This window comes from Harpia harpyja, chromosome 9, assembly GCF_026419915.1.
Source record: "Harpia harpyja isolate bHarHar1 chromosome 9, bHarHar1 primary haplotype, whole genome shotgun sequence".
Classification (NCBI taxonomy): Eukaryota; Metazoa; Chordata; class Aves; order Accipitriformes; family Accipitridae; genus Harpia; species Harpia harpyja.
The window spans coordinates 44,972,410-44,992,751 of NC_068948.1; the positions used below are offsets into that span (position 1 = coordinate 44,972,410).

The window sequence follows — 20,342 nt, forward strand, 5'->3', positions numbered from 1 at the left end:
GTCTCAGGCACCTCACCAAAAGCAAACTTGTGAAAGCCCCATGATACTCTGTGACAGCACCTTGAATATTTCTACAGACTCAAGTACAGCACAGGAGAACAGGCTACCTTTAAAGGCAGTAGGCCAGATGGTATTTTTCTTTCTCAAGACAGGAAAGGATAAGAATTCTGCTAACAATTCATTTCAAACTGGTAGATGTTGGTCAGTAGTATCTTGCTTCTGTGTTGGAAGCTCACTAGGAGCCAAACAACTGGAGCTTACAAACAACCTTTTACAAGATTCTGCCACACCAGCTCACCAACCACTGCCAATTCTTGCTGCATACCCTCCTGCCTCATACCATTCTGCCCACGTTTTGGAATTTCTGTATGAAACGAGGGACCCACAATCTACGTTGTGGCTGCCAGAGACACACAGGTACTCCAAAACACACAGTGCAAATACCACAATAAATTTCATGAGCAGCAGTCCTGCTTTAACATAATGCTGCATCCCTACAAAGAAGTCACTGCAATAATATGACACCCGTTATCACGACAAGGGTATACTTAACTTGAAAAGAAAGAATTTCAAATTCATGTCTATCAACAAAATGCAAAACATCACAGGACTGAACAACCAAGGGCACACCTATAAACGTCCCTTATCTTTTATCTTTGCTGTCTGGCCCAGTTGCATGCATTCAGCAAACAGCTGTGTTAAGACACTCTACAGCACCATTTAAATCAGCTGAAGTGGGTATATGCAGCATACTAAAAGCACTGCTCCAGTGACATCTTCCCAATGACCCCATGTGGGGAGTCTTTCTATTGTTCCCAGGACTTTATCTTGATTGGCAAGAGTCAAGGAATCTGAAGAATCGGTGCCTGGGGTTGCTTTGCCACTGTCTTTTTAATGCTCTTACCCCAGGAAAAGAAGATGAAAAGGCTGGGTCATTACCATGACGAAAGTAGTCCTCAGTGGTAGCTGCTACAAGTATACCAATCCAGCTTCCTGTTTCATTTATTGAAGGACATTCGTAAAAAGTAACAGCTGTAGCTACATACCATAATATAGAGCTGTGCAGAGGTAATGCAAACTGGGTCATATATTTAATATATTCAATGAAAATTTTACAGTATGCTCTGTGAGAGTTCTTTTAGAAAATACTGTTTTATTATTTTCATTATTAAATGAAAAACATCAGACAATTGAATACAGCACACTCCTTAATTTATAGCTTATCTAGAAAGTTACTTTGGCAACAAAGCATGTGAACATTAAGACCTTCAGTCCACAATGTTTTTTTTCCTGCACAGCGTGCTAACATTTTCTATCAAGAATTTTACATACAAGATTTTGGGAATGTGACACAAACAAAATAACCCAAGACTACCAGTAGCATATAACTGCAACAGATAATAGTAATTAAAATGGTAGTGCTTGAATAGCATTTTCCCAAACCAGCTTAATATTATCCTTAAGTTGTTAATAATGTTTTACTGTCTTCTGTCTATAAAACATAAAAATACATTATATTTATTAACGGTATTAGATTAATATACTTGATTATATTAAATTGCTTTAAAACATATTATTAATATAAGCACACTGGTATCAATGACACCAGTTTTTGTTTAAAAAATGCATGTGAAAACTCTTATTTTATAATCTGTATTTTATACCTATTCCTTCTGCTAAAATAGGAATGCAGACCATATTCCATTGGGTACACTACCCAGTATTTCAGGGTAGGTAAGAATTAAGTCAGCTTTAGCACACACAAGATTACCAAATAAAAAAAATTTAAAAAAAAAAATCAAAACCAAAAAACCAACCAACCACAGATATAATACGCTAGCTTGGTGTATGATTTTACTGAAACCGTAGGACTGAGAAGAAACTCAGCAAAGATGAACATAACATTTCAGAATTTAAACCTCAAAAATATGAAAATATTTGTCTGGGAACTAAGCCTCTTAAACTGAAATAGAAAAGCTTATTTTTACAGGGGTAGGAAGAATTATTGAAAAATACGCGGTATTTCTTATTACTCAGTATTTCTATCACATTTATTTTGACAAGTCAGGAATAAACACACATTATTTAAAATTAAATCAGACTGATTTTTATTACTTTCCTTCCTAGCCTTTCCTCATTTATGATGGTGTTAGTTGGCAACACTGAACATACATATTACTATAGTATCACTATACACCATTTTCAAGAAACACATACGATCACATCACTGAATTTTTCAAAACATGGTTAAAATACAAGTACACAAACTGGCAGAATTAAAACAATTTATATGGCATATTTTTCTCAAATTCAAGAAAATTAAAACCTCCAGTTTTAAATTGAGATATTCTCACTGCATTGCATTGAACTGTACATGCGCAATCAATCAGTTACCATTTCTCAGCTGAGGAATTCAAACCTTATTAAAAATTCAAATAGATCACTTAAACTTGTTTTACCATGCTTCTACTGAATTATGTCATCATTTAATGCAACAGCTTAATACCATTTGCCAAAAGACACGATCTGTGGAATGTTGTGTGCCAGGACCAAACCTCCACATCAGATTCAGACAAGGTGCTCCAGCCTTAGACATGCACTAGTTCCACTAGTTCCCAATTCCTCCTGGCACAGCACTGCACTTCTCTAGGGCTCACCAAATCTGATGTTTTCAGATGAAGACACTGACTGACAGGAGCTCCTAACATGGCAGAAAGTGAATGCAGCTTGCAACGTTGCTTGCAACAACGCTGAATGTCAATTTTGGTATCACTGATCTAGATTTTCCTTGGCTAAGTCCTATGACTACTCCCAGAAAACTGAAGGCAATGATAATTTCCAGGATCTCAAAGAGGAAGCAGTGCTTAAAAGTGTCTGCAGTCTTCATGTTTTGATGCCTCTGATTAATGCCCAGTTTGATGCTTGCAAAGAAATGAACACAGCTATTGAGCAAAACTGGACATGGATGTACTGACTGAACTCTGTTACAGTGGTAAAAGTTCAGGGATTAGATCTAAGGGAGGAGAGTTGACACATGAATGCTTAGGATACGGTACTTATTAAGATACAGCCCATGCACTCATAACTCAGAAATTTCTATATTCTATCTGAATCACATGAGGTTGCCACAATCAACTGTCTTATGGGACAGTAACAAACAGAAATCTGTTTGGAAACTGAAATTAAAGAACTATATTTCATTGCTGCCTAACTGTAATTCTGCTCTTTCAGCCGTACGGTTTCAAGCACGCAGAGGGTAATGTGGCTACCTAGATACCATTCCTATCCTTCAGTCTTCTCACCTAGTAACAAAAAAAAGAAACAAACTCTACTTCAAAACATTTCCCCGATGGAACTTTTTTTCTTCTTAAGGCTAAAAAACCCTAACAGACTTTTGGAAGGGAGGATGACCCATCAGTTATTTAAGCTACGAAAAGCAACAATTTTTTTCCTATGTTCTTTACATTTAAGCAAATCAAAACCGGCTTAACAGCTTATGTTAACTTGCTCATACAGTTCAAAACAAACTGATTTTTCCCCCCAATTTCCTCCTACACACCAAGAAAACAATCACAAAAATAATTAGCAAAGATTCTTGCATAAGATGGTCATAAATTTGTCAGTAAGATGTTAACAATTTATGGTGGTGCTTTCCTAAACCAAAAAACCCCATACAGAACTTGGAAAGTGATTCTGCATAGACTGTGAAGATGAATTTTCACCACACACTGGAAGGCACTATCAATGCCTTGTATCAGACAATTTCTGTAAACTCCAAACATACAGATCTCCTTTAGGAAGTTGTATAGATAAGTAAGCAAGTTTGCCATTTTCCAGCAGTAGCGTGGAAACATATTTTAGACACACACTGCTGTAGAACAGACAATAAAACATAAAAAATTATTTAGTAAGTGACACATAATATTAAAGATACTCAGGAAAGAAAACCCACAACTTCTGCACTAAATTTCCTGTCAAAAGCATCTGGTTCGCACGGTAAGCAAAACAAAACAGTATACGGATCTGTCTAACTCCCTCTGCTGTTCCATCACTCCTCCTGAAAAGACCAGAAAAGCTCATCTTGCATATTGTTTCTAATACTGCCTCGGAAGGTCACCTATTGTTCTTAGACCTCCTTTTCACATCTCAGGACTAACTAGGTCACGGCCACTGCCATGCTCCACTTCATCTTTGACTTCATTCTAAAATCACAGACCTCCCCGCCCTTCTCCTTTAATGCCATTCACAAAAATCACAGGCCCTGAATGAATTTATTCCTTGAAAGCCAGTGGCATGGGTTTTAACTCCTTCCCTCTTTATTTATACCCAGTCCACGACTTTTCAGTATATTCCTGAAATGAAGTTAGTAACTCAGGATGTTGGAAATTTGAGATGACTAACTTCACCACAAGTAAAAGTATAAAAGCAGACTTTAGAACCATTTGTATATCTTTGCCAGAATGACACCTGCTCAGTTTTTCTCCATTCAAGGGGGGTACATATCTATATAGATCTACCTCTGTCTCCATTCAAGGAGAATAGTGCATGCATTTTCAACAGGGATTACCTGTTCCCAGACTTCAACTAATCACTGTACATACATGCAACTTATTTCTAGTATTTTATATATTAACACGGGTTTAGCTACTATTTTTTAAAATACCACTTTTTTTTGTTAATGAAGGCATTATCCACAGTGCTAAAATACCTAAACACTCTCAGTTGGCCTCTTCTTCCTGCGACTGCTCCTCATTGCTTTACCTACAGCAAGCAGCTGCTTAGAGCAAGAGTTTCACAAAGAATTTATATGGAAATTAACAGGAATCACTTAATTTGTGTAAAGACAGCTTTTTGTGCTATTACTGAGAAAGAAAGCTTAAAAGATTAAATAAAAAGTGTCTGGACAAATTAGTCCCCAAAGCCTCCTGCTGTTTGCTGCTACAGTCCACAGTTGACTCTACTGTCAACTTTTGCAGTTTTCACTACCATCTTTCAGTGAGATTAGTTAACTCCAATGACATATTTATAGCAGAAAAATTAACAACCTGAAACAACACAAAGCCTATCTCAAATTAGGCCATAGTTATTATTGCTAAATAAATGCTTTTAAAATGGTGTGTATCCATAGGATCTATATAGTGACAAGTACTTTACAAAAAACCCAAACAAACCACCAACCCACACAAACCAACAATAAACATTATCTTCTTCAAATCAGGACTCGACCATTCCACCCTAAAATTCTCTAAAAGAATGTCACTTTTATATACAGGAATACTTCAAATACAATTTAAGTTCAACATGAATTTACTTTTTGTAACATGTTCCAGACCAGAAATATTTATGTGCATACTGTACATATATTTACAAATGTAATTATCCCCTATGGATCACTGCACTGTACAAGTGATTCGGTGTTACACACATGTAAATAAGACACAGAATTCTGCCAGAATTCTAGAGTAACGATACTTTCTATGCCAGCGCTGCTGCTGTTTTTGAAGACACCATCTACTGTATCAGATGCTTCACTTCTTAAATTGATACACACCAGGAACAGACGTGAGACTCACAAATACATTTAATCTGAGCACTAAGGCTGCAGTAAAGTTGATAAAACAAATAGCTTTTGCTGAAAGGAGCTGTCTCCCTTTTCCAGAAGCTGGAAAAGACACCACTTCTTATGTCACTTTAGGGAATTAATCTTCCAGAAAACTAAACTAGATCTTGGTGTGATCGGAAAAGCAGGAGAGAAAACACAAGGGAGGAAGGTGGTTACATACAGCCAAGGACAGGGAAAGGTATGGAAAAACCTGGACCTTTCAATGGCTTCTTGCCATTAGATCAATGTGAAATCAAAAGTAACACGCATACAGTGTAAGTCTACTTAGCCACAAAGAGTAAATAGCAAAAAAAAAAGATATCCCCATGCTATGTTATGTTTTCTTTTTTCAGAAAAGGAGACAAATCCATGTTTAATTACTGCATTATATCTTACAAACAACTGCTGTTTGGAAGTACCTGGTTAACACAAAACCTGTTACAGAATGAAGCCAACTATTTGTAGTATTACACTGTATCAGAGGTAAGACATTTCTGTTGTAAGACAATGCAGTGAGATAAGAGATGAGAGAAAGTATGTATGATCTCCAGTACAATTTCCACCTGTACCTACAGCTGCCATTAGACACTGTTGTGACTGTAGCTACACTGGATGAAGAAGTTGCCACCCCACTTCATCTCCACTTACTCATTACCTTCAAATCTTACAGTATAACTGCATGTTTAGTCACTTCCTAACCCAGTTCTGTCAAAATGATTCCCGTTAGAAAATCTGTGTTTCAGCTTAACTCAGATTATTTTTGACAGAACTTGTTCAGCGGATGACTATAAATGCAAGTACCAGAAGATTTGAGAACATTGTAACCTTTAGAGCTAGGAGAGGAAATAGCAATGAGCAAGTGGAGACAGCTAGCCCTTCTCCACGGTTATGTTGCTGCAAGAGAAATGCATTAATCAGAAATACAGGTCTGATTTGTCAGCCTGCATAATCAGTGAAAGCTGTATATCAAGGCTGGCATCTTTAAAGAAAATATATAAGTAAATCTATATACTACTTATTTTACAGCTTAAAAGGTCAGGTTGGGGTTAAGCGTCCAGAAATTGAAATAATTTTTTTAACTACCTGGAATTCTGTTGTATAACAAGAGAAACAGGCAGATGCTATTCAAAAGATATTTTAAAAAAGTGGTATTTCTGTGGAGTTAAGGGATAAATACTAACTTCACCTTCTTATCTTAAATTATCATAACATGACCTGAAAAATTACTTAATCACTTTCCGTGTATTACTGACATGAACAAATAGCGTCTGTGTTTTCACTTGTTACATGGTAAAAGAAGTGGAAAAACTACCACCAAAACGCAGCATCAAATTACCATCATGTAATACACAACATTGACAGGAACAGTACTTGATGTATATAGAACACCTTACCTTTTATTAACAGGCTTCTCATCCTTGTCATAGGGTCTTATGAACCATTTTCCAATTCTTACGAAGTTTTTATCCATCAAGCACCTACAAAATAATTACAACAACAATTACTAGTTACATCTTAAGATGTAATTAAAAGCAGTCTTTGAAGACAGTAAACCTAAGGGATTAAGCAGCTGAATTTCCATCATATTGAAATCAACTTTGTAGCTTTTGGGTTCCATGTAACTTTGCCACTTTCTATTTTCCCACACTAGTCATAGAGAATCACTGTCTAATCTTATGATGATGTCACTGATACTGATCTTCACATATGCATTTTCCCCTCAACTCTGACTGAGTCTTTTCTGCTCCATGCTACTCTTCTTGCTGAATGATCCATCATCCTATTTTTCAAACTGCTCTTCTTGAACAAAGACAATTCATAGCACTGATTCTTTTCTACACAGTGTTTCTCTCGGACTTCATGATAAAGAATACGCATTCCTGTATTTTTGGCATGTAAATGGCATAGTATAATATATGAACAACAGGAAATTGTATTAAGCAAATATTAACAATGAACCATTTTTCCTTCACATGATCCACAGCATGATTTCAAGTGTTGAAACTTCCATAATTACTGTCTCCTCTCAGAAAACCTCACTCCAACAAACATACTCCTACATCACTAAATTTAGAGCAGTAAGTTACCCACTTTCTGTGGTCACTTTAGAAGTGCAAAATTTCTTTATAGAAATTGTATAATCTGTGGCTTTGAAAAAAACTAACAGTGAGGATGCAAAGTAATCAATAACCAATTCAGGTTGACAAGGAGTGTTTGATGCCTTTTCTAAGTCCACCTGTACAGATGAACCACACTAGCAATATGCCAACACCATTTAAGTATGCTTCATACATTAAACATGCAGTTGAACATACTGCCCGAGGGATCACATACAGAAATTTGTTATGAAGGAGTATTTTCCAGTAAGGTAAATATTATGTTTCCAAAATTCTGAAAAACTGGTCATTTGTTGCTAGTGGTTTATTTACTATCACGAGCAATATACGAGCTTTCCCTATATATTTCATATCTAATCAGTATTTCTTTATTTAGATGGAAGAACTATACTTCTCCATTCTTCAAAGTTTTCCAATAGTTTATTTCTATAGCAGTTGCTAGAGATCAGCCAAAACAAAACAAAAAAATTAAAAGTCACATGCAACCTTATGGGGAAATACATTCTGCAAGGTTTAGAAAAACTGCATGATCTATACTTCAAAAGCATACCTAGAAGACATAGATAAGAAATGGATGACAACGTACATACTAATATGCTCCTAATTCTTCTGTATAAACTTGGCAGGATTTCCAAAGTTGAAGGTAGGCTGAAGAAAATTCTAACAGCACTTTCTCAATTAAAGCAAAAAGAATCCAGCTCAGTTGACTATACCAATATCTTAAACTGAGTATGAACACTAAACCAGCAGAGATCTAAAGACACTGCTCTTGTGCTGGTGGGAAAAAAGTATGCTTCAGCAACTGTTTCCCTAGGAAATATTTGCTATCAGACAAAGTCTGTCAGTGTCAGCACACTTTATACAAATAAAAGGAAGTCTGTGAAGTTTACATCAGTTCCCTAAAGAAAATGATATGTACTAGCAAAAAACATAATAAATTTTCCCCCATCTCACACACACACTTCAATGCCACATCATCATGTCTCACGATGGCAGGTTTAACTGCCGCAAACTAATGCTACTTTCTCAGAAAACAAGTCTTGGTGGGTAGACTTGGCCTTAAAAATCAGCCAACCGTCACATGTTAAACTAAACCACAGGTTATTTAAGGTATAATCCCATATGAAATGGGAAACATGACTGCAGAAGCATGGATCTCAAAGATTCGGCCGAGTGAACAACTAATGACAGTATGGTGTTATTTTTGCTGTATAAGCACTTAATGGTAACTAGTCTTAACAGTAAGCTGTAACAATGAACTTGCATAAAAAAAAAAAAAAGCTGGTCATAAAAATGCCAAATGAGTAAACACTTAAAAGCAGTTATTTAATCATATGAAATGAGGACATAAAATACTCTGAACTCCTTGGCTCATTTCTCTAGTTAAGGCTGAGTGATATTTTCTTCCTAAGCAGCACACCTGTTAGAGCATTTCACTGTCATTTGACCCCTCATATTTCTGATTTTTCTATGAAAAAAATGACCTGACAAGGGCACCCCAATGATTATGAAATAATACCATAATATCTTGAGTATTATTTCCTTAGATCTTCTAACTTTTTTTACATTGCCAATTAACATAAACTTCTGATTGCTGATTTGGGTACTGAGGGGAAAAAAAACCCCAAACCAAAACAAAAAAAACCCCCACAAAACAAACCATAGTTGCATAAATACCCTTTCTTACCCTTCCCAGGGTTAAACACCTCTCCTCCCTTCTTCCTAGTCCCAACTTCCCGCATTTTCACGGCAGGTTTCACTCGGTCCCTCCCACCTCCTCGGTGAGGTGACGGGTGGAGGAGGAGGTGGGGGTCCCCTACCCCACAGTGCTTCCCGCCGCCATTTGCTTCCCGCCGCCATTTGCTTTCCATGCCCCTTCTCCAGCAGCCGCCGCTTTCTTCCTTGAACACGGCTGAGCCACGGTGCCGCGGGCTCCTCTGGCTGGCGGGAGGTTTGCTGTGTGACAGAACCGGCTGGAACCGGTTCCGAGCTGCACACAGCAGCTGGCGGCCTCCTCCCACCCGCTCCCTGCGGTCCCACAGAGGCCAGCGCTCCTTGTACCAGCTGGGTTACCCACAGCTGTGGCTAGTCAGAAAGACCAAACCACCCTGCTGAGCTAATTACGTCTTGGTGGGGCACAAGAGGTTTCCGGGAGAAGGAAATCTGTCCTTCGCTAGCTGCAAAATAAACCAGAAAAACCCCACAAAACTTCAGGCACAGGCAACGGCCCTGTCAATTTCTGATAAGGTCAAAAAGAAATTCATGACTTCTCTTTTATTAATCCTAAACACAGGATAAAATGGGTCTTTAAAGTCTTATTTCTCCTTTTAATAAAGCCTACACCCTTATTGCTATTATTTTAAACGAAATAATTACAATGTCAACTTAAGATTTCGTATGGCAAACAAAAAAAAAAACCCCAAAGTATATAATTGAAAGTAAATGCAGCTATAATACTGTAAAAATGAGGTAGCTAATTGGATAGATATTCCGTAAACCATCATCCTAAGTCACCTTGACAACTATTTCATTAAAAGACTTCTAAGAACAAGGGTGTTCCTGAAGGTGTGCCTCCCCAGCAGCTCCTGTCGGAGAGCAGGTCAGCACAGCTTTCCAGCTCCGGAGCCGCCAGCCCTACCACACCTCGGCCGGAGCTGCCGTCGGAGCGCGGCAAGAGAGCGGTGGGATCTCTCACCGCCAAGGGCAAGAGGCCGGGACTGCGGCACGAGGCAGACTGGCTTTCGGTGACATGAGATGAGGCTTTCGGCAAACACCTGATGTGTGTCGACCAACTGTGTGTGGAAGACTACTGCTGAAAGAAAGAGAGCTCCGAAGACTTTTCAGTCACAGCTGGATGGAACAATTCTGCTAACTCTGCCAACTGATTTCAATTAAGTTAATTAAAAAAAAAACCAACCCTTAAAAATTTACTTCACAAGCTTAAAAGGGTCCAATGAATAAAAATATCCACCAGGAGTCATACTTAAAAGTCAGGTGGCCGGGTACCACAGATTAATAAACACATATAAAATTATTTTCCCCTTTTATTCTGCAAAGCTACATAAGAACTAGTGAACATGCTAGACTTGGAATTTCATTTTTACCCTTGTATTCACTCTAAATAGTCTATTACCTATGTAAAAATCCCCTAAAAAGACTGGTAAGCTGAAAAATAGGAAATACAACAATAAGTCCTTTTACCGTGTACATGCACATAGGTAGCCATTCAAACTTCACTTGCTAGCAGATATGGACAGGTAACTAACAGTCAAGGGGGACAGTTACTACAGTCATGGAAACAACCTCAGGAACATAATGCAAACCTGATTAGTAGTAAATCTACATCAAAGCAAAGAGGATACTAAATGAGACAAGATAAGAGTATTTTCAATTAGCTTATTTTCTGGAAAAAAAAAAATAGTCAATGCTACTTTCTGCAAAATTACAGTAACACAAAGGTCCAGGAGAGGTGCATTATATTTTTTTGTTGTTACTACTATTATTATAAATCCAGAAAAAGTGGGAATAGCCTAATGACACTTAATTCTGAGAAGATGTCCAAATTTGTAAAAAGAAGGACCGAAGTATAATACAGGAAGGTGATGATGACCTAAAGAACCACAGTAACAGAGAAGGAATAAAATGCTATAGTCCAAGATGCAACGTCATACACTGAAGGCCTAATAACAAGATAATCTTCAGTAAGCTTAAGAGTTGATAGCTGGATTAAGAAGAAAAAGCTGTAAGTGTATTAACTAATCAGAGAATAACTTTGCAGTCAAGTTTCTCTCCCCCCCCCCCCCCCCCCAATATGATCAAGACAAAAGCAAGCAATGGTAGGATACATTAGGCCTGTTAGAGCCAGGAACTATTAAATTCCACCCTGAATATTGTGCACAAATTTAGTCAAATTGGAACATGCACGTAACTAGGATGATTGGGAGAACACAGTTAAGATTTTTGAATGTTATCTGTTAAGATATGTACTATTTAACCTCATCAAAGGGGTTGGAGGTCAGATACAATTATACTCTGTACGCATATTCTCTGTAAGCACCTCAAGAAGGTGAAAACTTTTTTTTTGCTTTTGAAACAGCTCCCCAATAAGAATGCAAGCAGACATCTATATCCACATTATTCTTTGTATGAGCACTTAATTAGTCTGCACAGCATTTTATGACACATTACCAGAGTCAACGACTTAAGAGATCCATCTCTATCCTGCATCTCTTGCACTAAAGTTCTACCCCTAATAAAAAAAATGTGATTTAAGATCAATAATAATATAAATGGTCTGTAGATATCCTGTATTATTTTAAATATCAAAATGAAATATTTGAGTGCAATAGAGTTGTTCTTACCTCTCCAGAAGATTATGAATTGCTTTGAAGAGTAGGGTCCTACACTCATAGGAAAGTCCATTCTCCCACAATCCTTCTTCCACCACTACAAAAACATAAAATGTCAACATGCTCAGAATAGGGAAATACAAACATTTATACAAAACATAACTCCAACAGCTTTAATTTTCAACAGTAGCATGTTTCATGAAACTGTTTCAACTATTACCTATATAGCCAAAGTAGCTTTAATCTTTACTTGCTGAAGGCACCAACTTTGAATTCAAAAAAAAGAAAACACAAAAGCATAAAAGCACACAGGTTTGTTCGTAGCATTCTAATATTAAAGCAGGTGGGTGAGGAACTCATGATTATTCTTTGCCAGGACTGCTGAGAGATCCTGTAAAACTTAACCGCAGATGCAGACAATCAAGAAAAAGTGAACCATTAAAGGTATAAAATCAATTTACATAACTTAACATTAAACAACTACCCTGAACCTCTCATTGTCACACTCAAGTAAAATTCCTCCATTGTACTGACTTAAACTATTGCAGTTTAAGCAATACACAGCAAATATATGAAATACACAGCAGGTTTTTATTCCAAAATAAAAACTATAAACTCAGTATCAAACTGCAGAAAATTTAGAGAGTTTAAAAAAATAAATAACCCATTAATCTCTCACAGTGGAGTGCAGCATGAACTAGTCACCTGAATGAGTACCTAAAGGATATACGAGCCTCAAAAATATCTGCTGTCCTTACTCCATTGTTTTTGGATGCTAAAACTACCAAGAGTAAAACCATTTTTGGTATGCCTGTACCAGATTCTAAATCTTATTCAGCCAGAAGATGCAATCTCAGCTGCAGAGTAAAAACAGATGATTAAATAACTTTGTCAAGAAGTAAGAATTTGTTAATTGTCTGAGTTCTGTCATTTCAATTTTACAGGAATACTCTGCAGATCTTTAGATATGCAAACATAAAATTCTACAGCATGTTAAGAACTGAATTCTTAACACCCCTCCTTGGCCAATTTAAAGGATGAAACCTTCCAACAGCATGTCTGTCATGCAGAGATTATTATCTAAGTATAGTTTACGCTATAATCATGTTTAAAGTAAAGCCTCTAAGGAGCTTCTGCTGCATGAAAAATACTAATATTGCCAGCAGTCTTCAACTACAGCTTCAAAGCCTCAAAACCCACCATTGTTCGTTATTCTCCTGCTTCTCCCAGTAACTGTAAGTCATATAACCTCAAACAAGAGGCGGCACATTTTTTGTATGTGTAATGTTGTGATATGCTAATACTGGTAACAGAGTCTCTCTCCTTTTGCAGAATGAAAAAGCCAGGGCTTTAGCACCTGAATCACCTTATCGAAGAGCAGTTACTTCCTCAGAAGAATGAAAAGGCAGACTTGTGCTTTTGGGCACAAGCATTAGCCAAATATCTTTCCCTGTAAAACCATTAAAGGCCCCTTTAATGCTTCCAAACCTTACTGACACTGAGTAAGCAATGTGCCATAGCTGTTCACTAGACAGTGGCCTAAGATTTCATGTTTAAAACAGTATTCTTAAGAAACTTCAGAATTTCCATACATTTGCAGAACTATTGATGCTATAAATTCTATACAGTTCGGAACTACTGAAGCCTAAGAAACTGCAAGACTGGTACAGTCTTACACTTTAAAACTACACAATTCTCAAATACGTAAACAGTTATGTATTACAGCATGAGAGAGATCACACCTGAGTTCACCTCTACAAAAACTCCTCATTTAAATAAAAATTCAAATTTTTAGCCAGTGTCATGAAATGACAGCATCTGTAAAAGTCAAAAGAAATTCACTATTACACAGCACTGAGCTCTTCTTGAGTTTCACCCTAATCCTATCAGGGCATCCGTGCCAGAAGCCAGTATTGTCCCTGCATTAAGAACTTCATGCAAAATGGGAGACAAGAATCTATTCCATGATTCTACAGGAGACTTCTCACAGCCAGTTCTGATGTTCTCAATCATAGCTCACTCTCTACTCCCAAGTATGCACAACAAAGTAATGGGACCCAATTAAAGAACAGGTTATATCATCTCCTAAAATTATTTTCTGCAAGTAAAATTTTGCCACTGACTCCAGAAGAAATAAGATCAGATCGTACACTGCTTTACAGTGTTTATAAAGCCATATTCTGTTAAGTTGGAATAATTTTAATATCAAATTCTTTCAGTACTGGACGTTACCTGTATTCTTTTGCCCTGCTTACCTGTGACTGGCACAGCTCCTCTTTGGGCTATACCATCCTATTACATTTCCACAAACTGAGACCCCTCTCCCCAGGACTGGTGTGACATGAAAGGCCTATGTATCCCAGCAGAAGGGACTGAAAATGAGGGAATGGAAACTGGCAGCACTCTCCCTCTCTACACAACACCAACAGCTGTATTCATGGTTATCCTGCACTCAGGAGAAGGAACGGCTATGCAAGGGAATGTGTCCCAAAGCCTAGAAAAAGCAGGAAAAAGCAACGTTAACCTCACAGTGGAGGTGCTTGTAGGGAAGTCCCTAGGGTCATGTCTGCCAATGAGATCAGACCGGCCGAGGAGAAGCAGTTCAGTGGGACAGGGAAAAGGGGAAAGTCTGAAGTGGTATCATCCCTCGGTATTCTAATTTTCCAAATTGGCTTTCTTATTACTCGACATTCATATAAATTATATATGAAATGGAAATAAAATTATTTCCCTCTTAAATTTAACTCTATCATAAGGCATCTTCATAAACATTTTCCTATAATAAATAATGCCTTTGATTCCCAGATATATTAATGCAGCTACTTACTGCAATTACCTGTACCACTTCTTTATCCTACTAAAAATGTTCACCTCACAATTGAGAGGACATACCTACATCTGTTGCAGTAAAGTTGGGGAGGAGAAGAAAAAAAAAAAAAAAAAAAAAAAAAAAAAGGAGAACTGCAGCATGTCAATTCCTCTCTGTTCTTTGGCTTCCTGATCCAGTCTCCATAAGAAAAGAGCTTAAATAACTGCAGCAAGTTACAACTTCAAGATGCAAATGGTGACCAGTAACAAAACTTGACAAAACACTAGAGATCAGACTCTCTCTGTGAATTGCAAAGTTCCTCACATTGTAACAGTGTAACTAGATTTTAGATTTTGAAGAATATTTTGAATTCCTTATAGAAGATTGAAGACTAAGAAATAATTGTTGGTCTCTGTCTGTCTACACAGTGATTTGCAATGCTTTTAACACTCAACGCTTTCAACTCAAGCCCTCATCAGCCTTTCAGTGCTGCCCGACAGCATTTTCAGGCACACAGCTAACAGAAAGCAGGTGCTGCACAGGTTCAGAAACATACTTATGCCAAGCACCCATATCCTGTCCTGAAGGTATTTTCTGTTACTCTAGTTGAAGTAATTCTCTGTAGACACAACAAATTTGACACTACACAACAGCTGTGAAAGCCATCTTCAAAAAAGAAAACTTCTACAGGAAGAATCAAGTGAAGATTGAATTTTTAGTAAAAGAAGGAGTATGCTAGAGCAGGTAACTACTTTTTCCTTAACGGAAGTCACAGAGGAGGCAAGAGTTTTGGAGAGGCAGCAAAGCACATGGGACAAAAAACTGTGGGTCACCACTTGCCAGGACCTGGGTAGACAAAGCCATCACTAATCTGATCCGTTGTTTGCAGCAATCCCATTTTGAGTAGGATGTCAGAGTGGATGACCTCCACGAGTCTAAGCTCCTTCTCACCTGTGTGATCTGTCAGATCTACTGATTCCCTACTGTTATAGATTTACATAGATAAATATCTATCTCCCTTTGTGTGTGTATATAGATAAATATATTTATCTGTATATGCTAACTACCCTATCTAAGCATGTGTACACTCCAAGTAGTCAAGGATGACAACTGGTAGTAGCATTTACTTTCTTGTAAAACAGACAGTTCATCCCCTTCTTGCTGTTTGTCCTGCAATAGAGGGAAAACGTTACCACTACATTTCTCACCAAAATAAGCAACTACTACGTGTGTTTTGTTGGGTTTTTTGAAATGAAATCACCTCTCAAAATAAACAAGTTTAGTAATACTCCATCTCTAAAAATCTGGATTCTCGGAAAAAAATCAAGAAGATAAGGTCACATCATCTCTGCCATTAACTGTAATTCTATAAACTGCTCAGTTGAGACAGCCAGTCTAACTGCCCTTACTATATCATTCTCAGTATACACTCTTTAAATCCAGTCGAGAGAGCGAGCAGTAAAAAAGCATATGGATCCAAAGAGAAGTGTGGAATTTTCAGTCTCTTTCAAAAGTGGGGGGGAAGACTTGAGATAGCCAGTTTTATACAATATTCTATTCATTTGTCTGAAGAGGCAGAATTGTTTCATTCTATAAGAGTTAAGAAAGTGAAAATATAAATAGTCATTAGAATTTTCATGGAAAGTTAATAAAACACCAGAGCAATGTTTTAACAGATACAAAGGCAAAAAATAATTCTGTGTAAGCTGACAGGGCACTGCGTAGTAAAAATAAAAGTTACTGTTGCAGCTGAGTACCTGCCTACTACCATTATCCAATGTACAAGTGTGTACAGGAATAAGGTAAAAAACCTTTTGGTTATAACACCTGAAAAATAATATAATGCAGTGGTTTTCAACTGCAAACAAGTCTTCCACAGAGAAAATACTTCTTATTTTCTCATTGCCAAGGTATTATTAGCAGAAAATCCAAAAAGAAAAAAGGTGTATTTGACACTTACCATAATGGATTATGATTGAGGTGCTAAATCTCACTGCTGGTCTCCATACAGAATGGGAATTAATTGATAGCCTTCACATATAAAGTTTTTAAATGTTTGTTACAATTTTGTTTTCATAGGTTCAAAAAATGAATAAAACATTTGTGATGATTTTTAACTTTATCCTTGCAGATCAGATGTTAAAAGAATTAAAGGCAACTACAATAATTTAGACTTACACTGGAAATTTATAATTTAAACATACATTAATGAGCAGCTTACTTGGCTTGGGGTCTTTTTTTATTTTCAAGTCAGAGACATTAAGGTCTTCAAAGCGTCCAGTGATTTTTATGAAGCCAGCCATGTTCTCAAAAAAAGAACCATTATAAAAATTTCAAGGAGAGAAGTCACAGCAAAATATCAAAGCAAATACTTCAATAATTTTAGGTCTCCCAGCAGAGATACTGGAAAGATAATAAGATCTCTGTTCTGCCTCAGTGACCAAACTGACTTAAAAGAAATATAGGATGGAAGGAAAGAAAGCAAGTTGAGACTGTGTCGGCATTGCAGAGATAGTTATACCTTTAAGAAATTCAGCCACCCACATTTTAATAATTCAGGTCACACTGCCTTATGCAGTTTAAAAGTAGAATTAGTTTCAAAGAATACATATTTCCTCAGAGCTATGTTACATATTTCCTTTTAATGTATCATATTGCAGCAACAGCTGAAATGAATGTCTAGACATCAAAAACAGTCTTTATTCCCACCTACTGCTTTTTTACCTCAGGCATCAAAACTAATGAAACCTATTATCCAGAACACTGACTTCAGTTACCACATTGGCCACTGCAAATATGAAAAAACACTCTGGGACAGGACCAGTTATTCAGCCATTAAAATTACTGAAAATCAATTTCTTGCTGCACACTGCAGAAATACTGATAGATTAAAGCAGGACACATGGGACAAGGAGATTACTTCGAGGGAAGATTACTATGTCAAACTGCTGAGGAAGGGGAGTTACTCAGCTACTCAGGATTCATATTCAGAGCAGTATATGTTCCTTCTTACTCTTTGATATTTTGTCTCCTCGTTACTATGAAATATGAAGAATGTGGGGCTTTTTCCCTGCGTAGATACAGTTTTTAAAAACACACTGCCAAATAACTTGAACAAATCAGAAATTCAATTACTAAAAGCAAGCATTTCATTTTTCATTTTAATTTTTATTAATGTGCCCTTAAAACAATATTTCAGACCAACTAGCATTTTGAAGCATCATTTCTTCTAAAAAATTGAGTTAAAAGAGTAACAAAGCAATGCAATGGTACATTAATTCTGAAAAACTATATTATACCCATAAAAATCCAATTAAACGCAATGCTATTGATCGATCATTGTTATACTACCATTGATCACCTTGTAAAAATCTGCGTTTGAAGTCATTAGTGATTAAATTGACTTATTACTAAATCAGACTCAACCCACTTAGAGATCTAATTTCCTTGCACTGGTTATGATTGTAGGGAAATTGTACTGCTTACTCTTAGAGTACTGAGAATTCATCTTGGCCTTCTGTCTCCCAAGTCAACTCATCAGCCAAAAAAGAACCAATACCGAAGAAATGCTCACCAGAATGATCCATTTGTGTTAACCTATTTACAAACAGAGCTTATGTGAAGCACTGACAATATGCGCTGTACGTGCACAGAAGCATCTACAGTCAATGTCCTACCAAGGTACCCTTAACAGCACGAGTTCTGCACCACATTTCCAGGGAAATCAGAATATTAATGAAGACTATCGCTGAAGATTGCTGTTCAGACAGGCCCCAAGTTTGCATTTCAATGGACCACAACTTTCTGTCTGAAAACTAACACTTTCAAGCAGAGTTGACTATGAAACTAAAATTGTTGCACTTCAGAAAGATAAATAAAACCTTCAAAGGCAACAGCTGTTGAATATCACAAGAATACTACGACACTTTAATTGTTGCACATTGAAACAGAAATTAGCATAATAGCTATTTATTGAAAAACAGATGGTAGTAACTATCTGCACTTAGTTTATGTTAGCACTACTTAAAGTATTACTTTTATTGCTTCCTCGCTCTCGGTAGGTACAAAATTATTTTTTATAAAACATGTATTAAATGTCACATTCTCTCCCTCTTCCTGTCCCATACTCTCACATTTCTCTACTCCTGCAGGGTCTCTTTTGCCTTTCCATTGCAACACCCCACAACGCAGATCTTTACAGTGAACTGTTCTCAGTGTCATGGTTAACTATGCAACATTTCAAAGGGCACGAGGAACAAACTGGTCACACAAAATATGTAATCGCTTCTGGTTCTTTAGAAGTCCACTTCAAAATATTCCAAAAATCCAGGGGTAATATCTAACTTCTCCAAAACCAAAATTATTATCTATGAAATCAGTATAAACATTTCTGTGTGATTATAGCTCAAGTCTGCTTTCTATGTAGGAATGCAAAATTAGCTATGCCAGAGCGCTGAGCAGCTTGCTTCAGAGATGTAAGAGGTTCCAAATAAAACAGTTGTTTGCTGTGTGGTTTTTGCTTTGAATGCTTTTTACAGTCACCAGCTCTGTCCCAAGAAAGAGTAAAATGAACATAAATATGGCACAATTTTTATGCGGTTTACACTGCTTCCTAAAGTAAAGCGGGAAGTTGCAGCATGAAACCTGCTCTCACGCACCAGAAAATTCCCCCCAAATCCCTGATTTACACTGTTTCATTTGTCCCACCATGTGTTTGTTAGGCAGTTTTAGTTGCAAGCTACTTTCTATTTCTTTGCAGAGGTATTTCCTATAGATGAAAACCATTAACCGGACCATACTGAAAATGAGCTAAAAGTTTGGAGATATTCTCACCATCTGCCTCTGAAGTGTTCAGGGCTAAGGATGCCACTAAGAAAGAAGTACTTTCCTTAAGTTTACTCCTGGGAGTTTCTAGCATTTCCTCCCACATTTCTGAACTTTTCACTTTCCGTTACATCTCGTTTCCCTCCTCAACTCTTTGGTATAAGGGCATTAAAAAATAGTTGCTCAGAAGAACATAAAAGTAACCCCCAAAATAGGAAGGAAAACAATTTTTTTTTTTAAAGGATTATTACAATCTCTAGTCTCCACGCTTGATCTGCTCTCTTCTTTCCCCTTCTAAATCTCCAAGTTTTCTTCATTTCCTCCCATTTTCAGTTACCACCTAGGACTTGCAGCCAGCGCAACCCTCATTCCACACATCAGCTGCAAACCCCCCTCTTCTGCCTTTTGATCTGTCTAGGTTCAGAGAGAACAAAACTACTGAATTAAATCTGCATCAGCAAGATCTTCCTCTCCCCACTGATAATGCAAAGAGAACGTGGACTTTTATTTTTCTTCTCTAAACATAAATGTTGTTTTTCCATCGATAGCACGTTGACCGTTATTTCCCCATCCCCTACATTCAAGGAGCTCTGTTGGAGGTAACAGAATGCAAGAGGACAGCGAGTCTCTCTCAAGAGAAA

General features: G+C 37.2%; 1 protein-coding gene across 1 annotated transcript in view; it reads right to left on the bottom strand.

Moving 5' to 3' along the window:
• Window positions 1–20,342, bottom strand: part of MED13L (mediator complex subunit 13L) — a 206,540-nt gene that overhangs the window by 98,520 nt on the left and 87,678 nt on the right. Inside the window, exons 3-4 of the mRNA XM_052798138.1 lie at window positions 12,081–12,165; window positions 6,997–7,080 (exon numbers count right to left, since the gene is read on the bottom strand). Of these exons, the coding sequence (XP_052654098.1) occupies window positions 6,997–7,080; window positions 12,081–12,165 (169 nt within the window). The remainder of the gene's footprint in view (window positions 1–6,996; window positions 7,081–12,080; window positions 12,166–20,342) is intronic.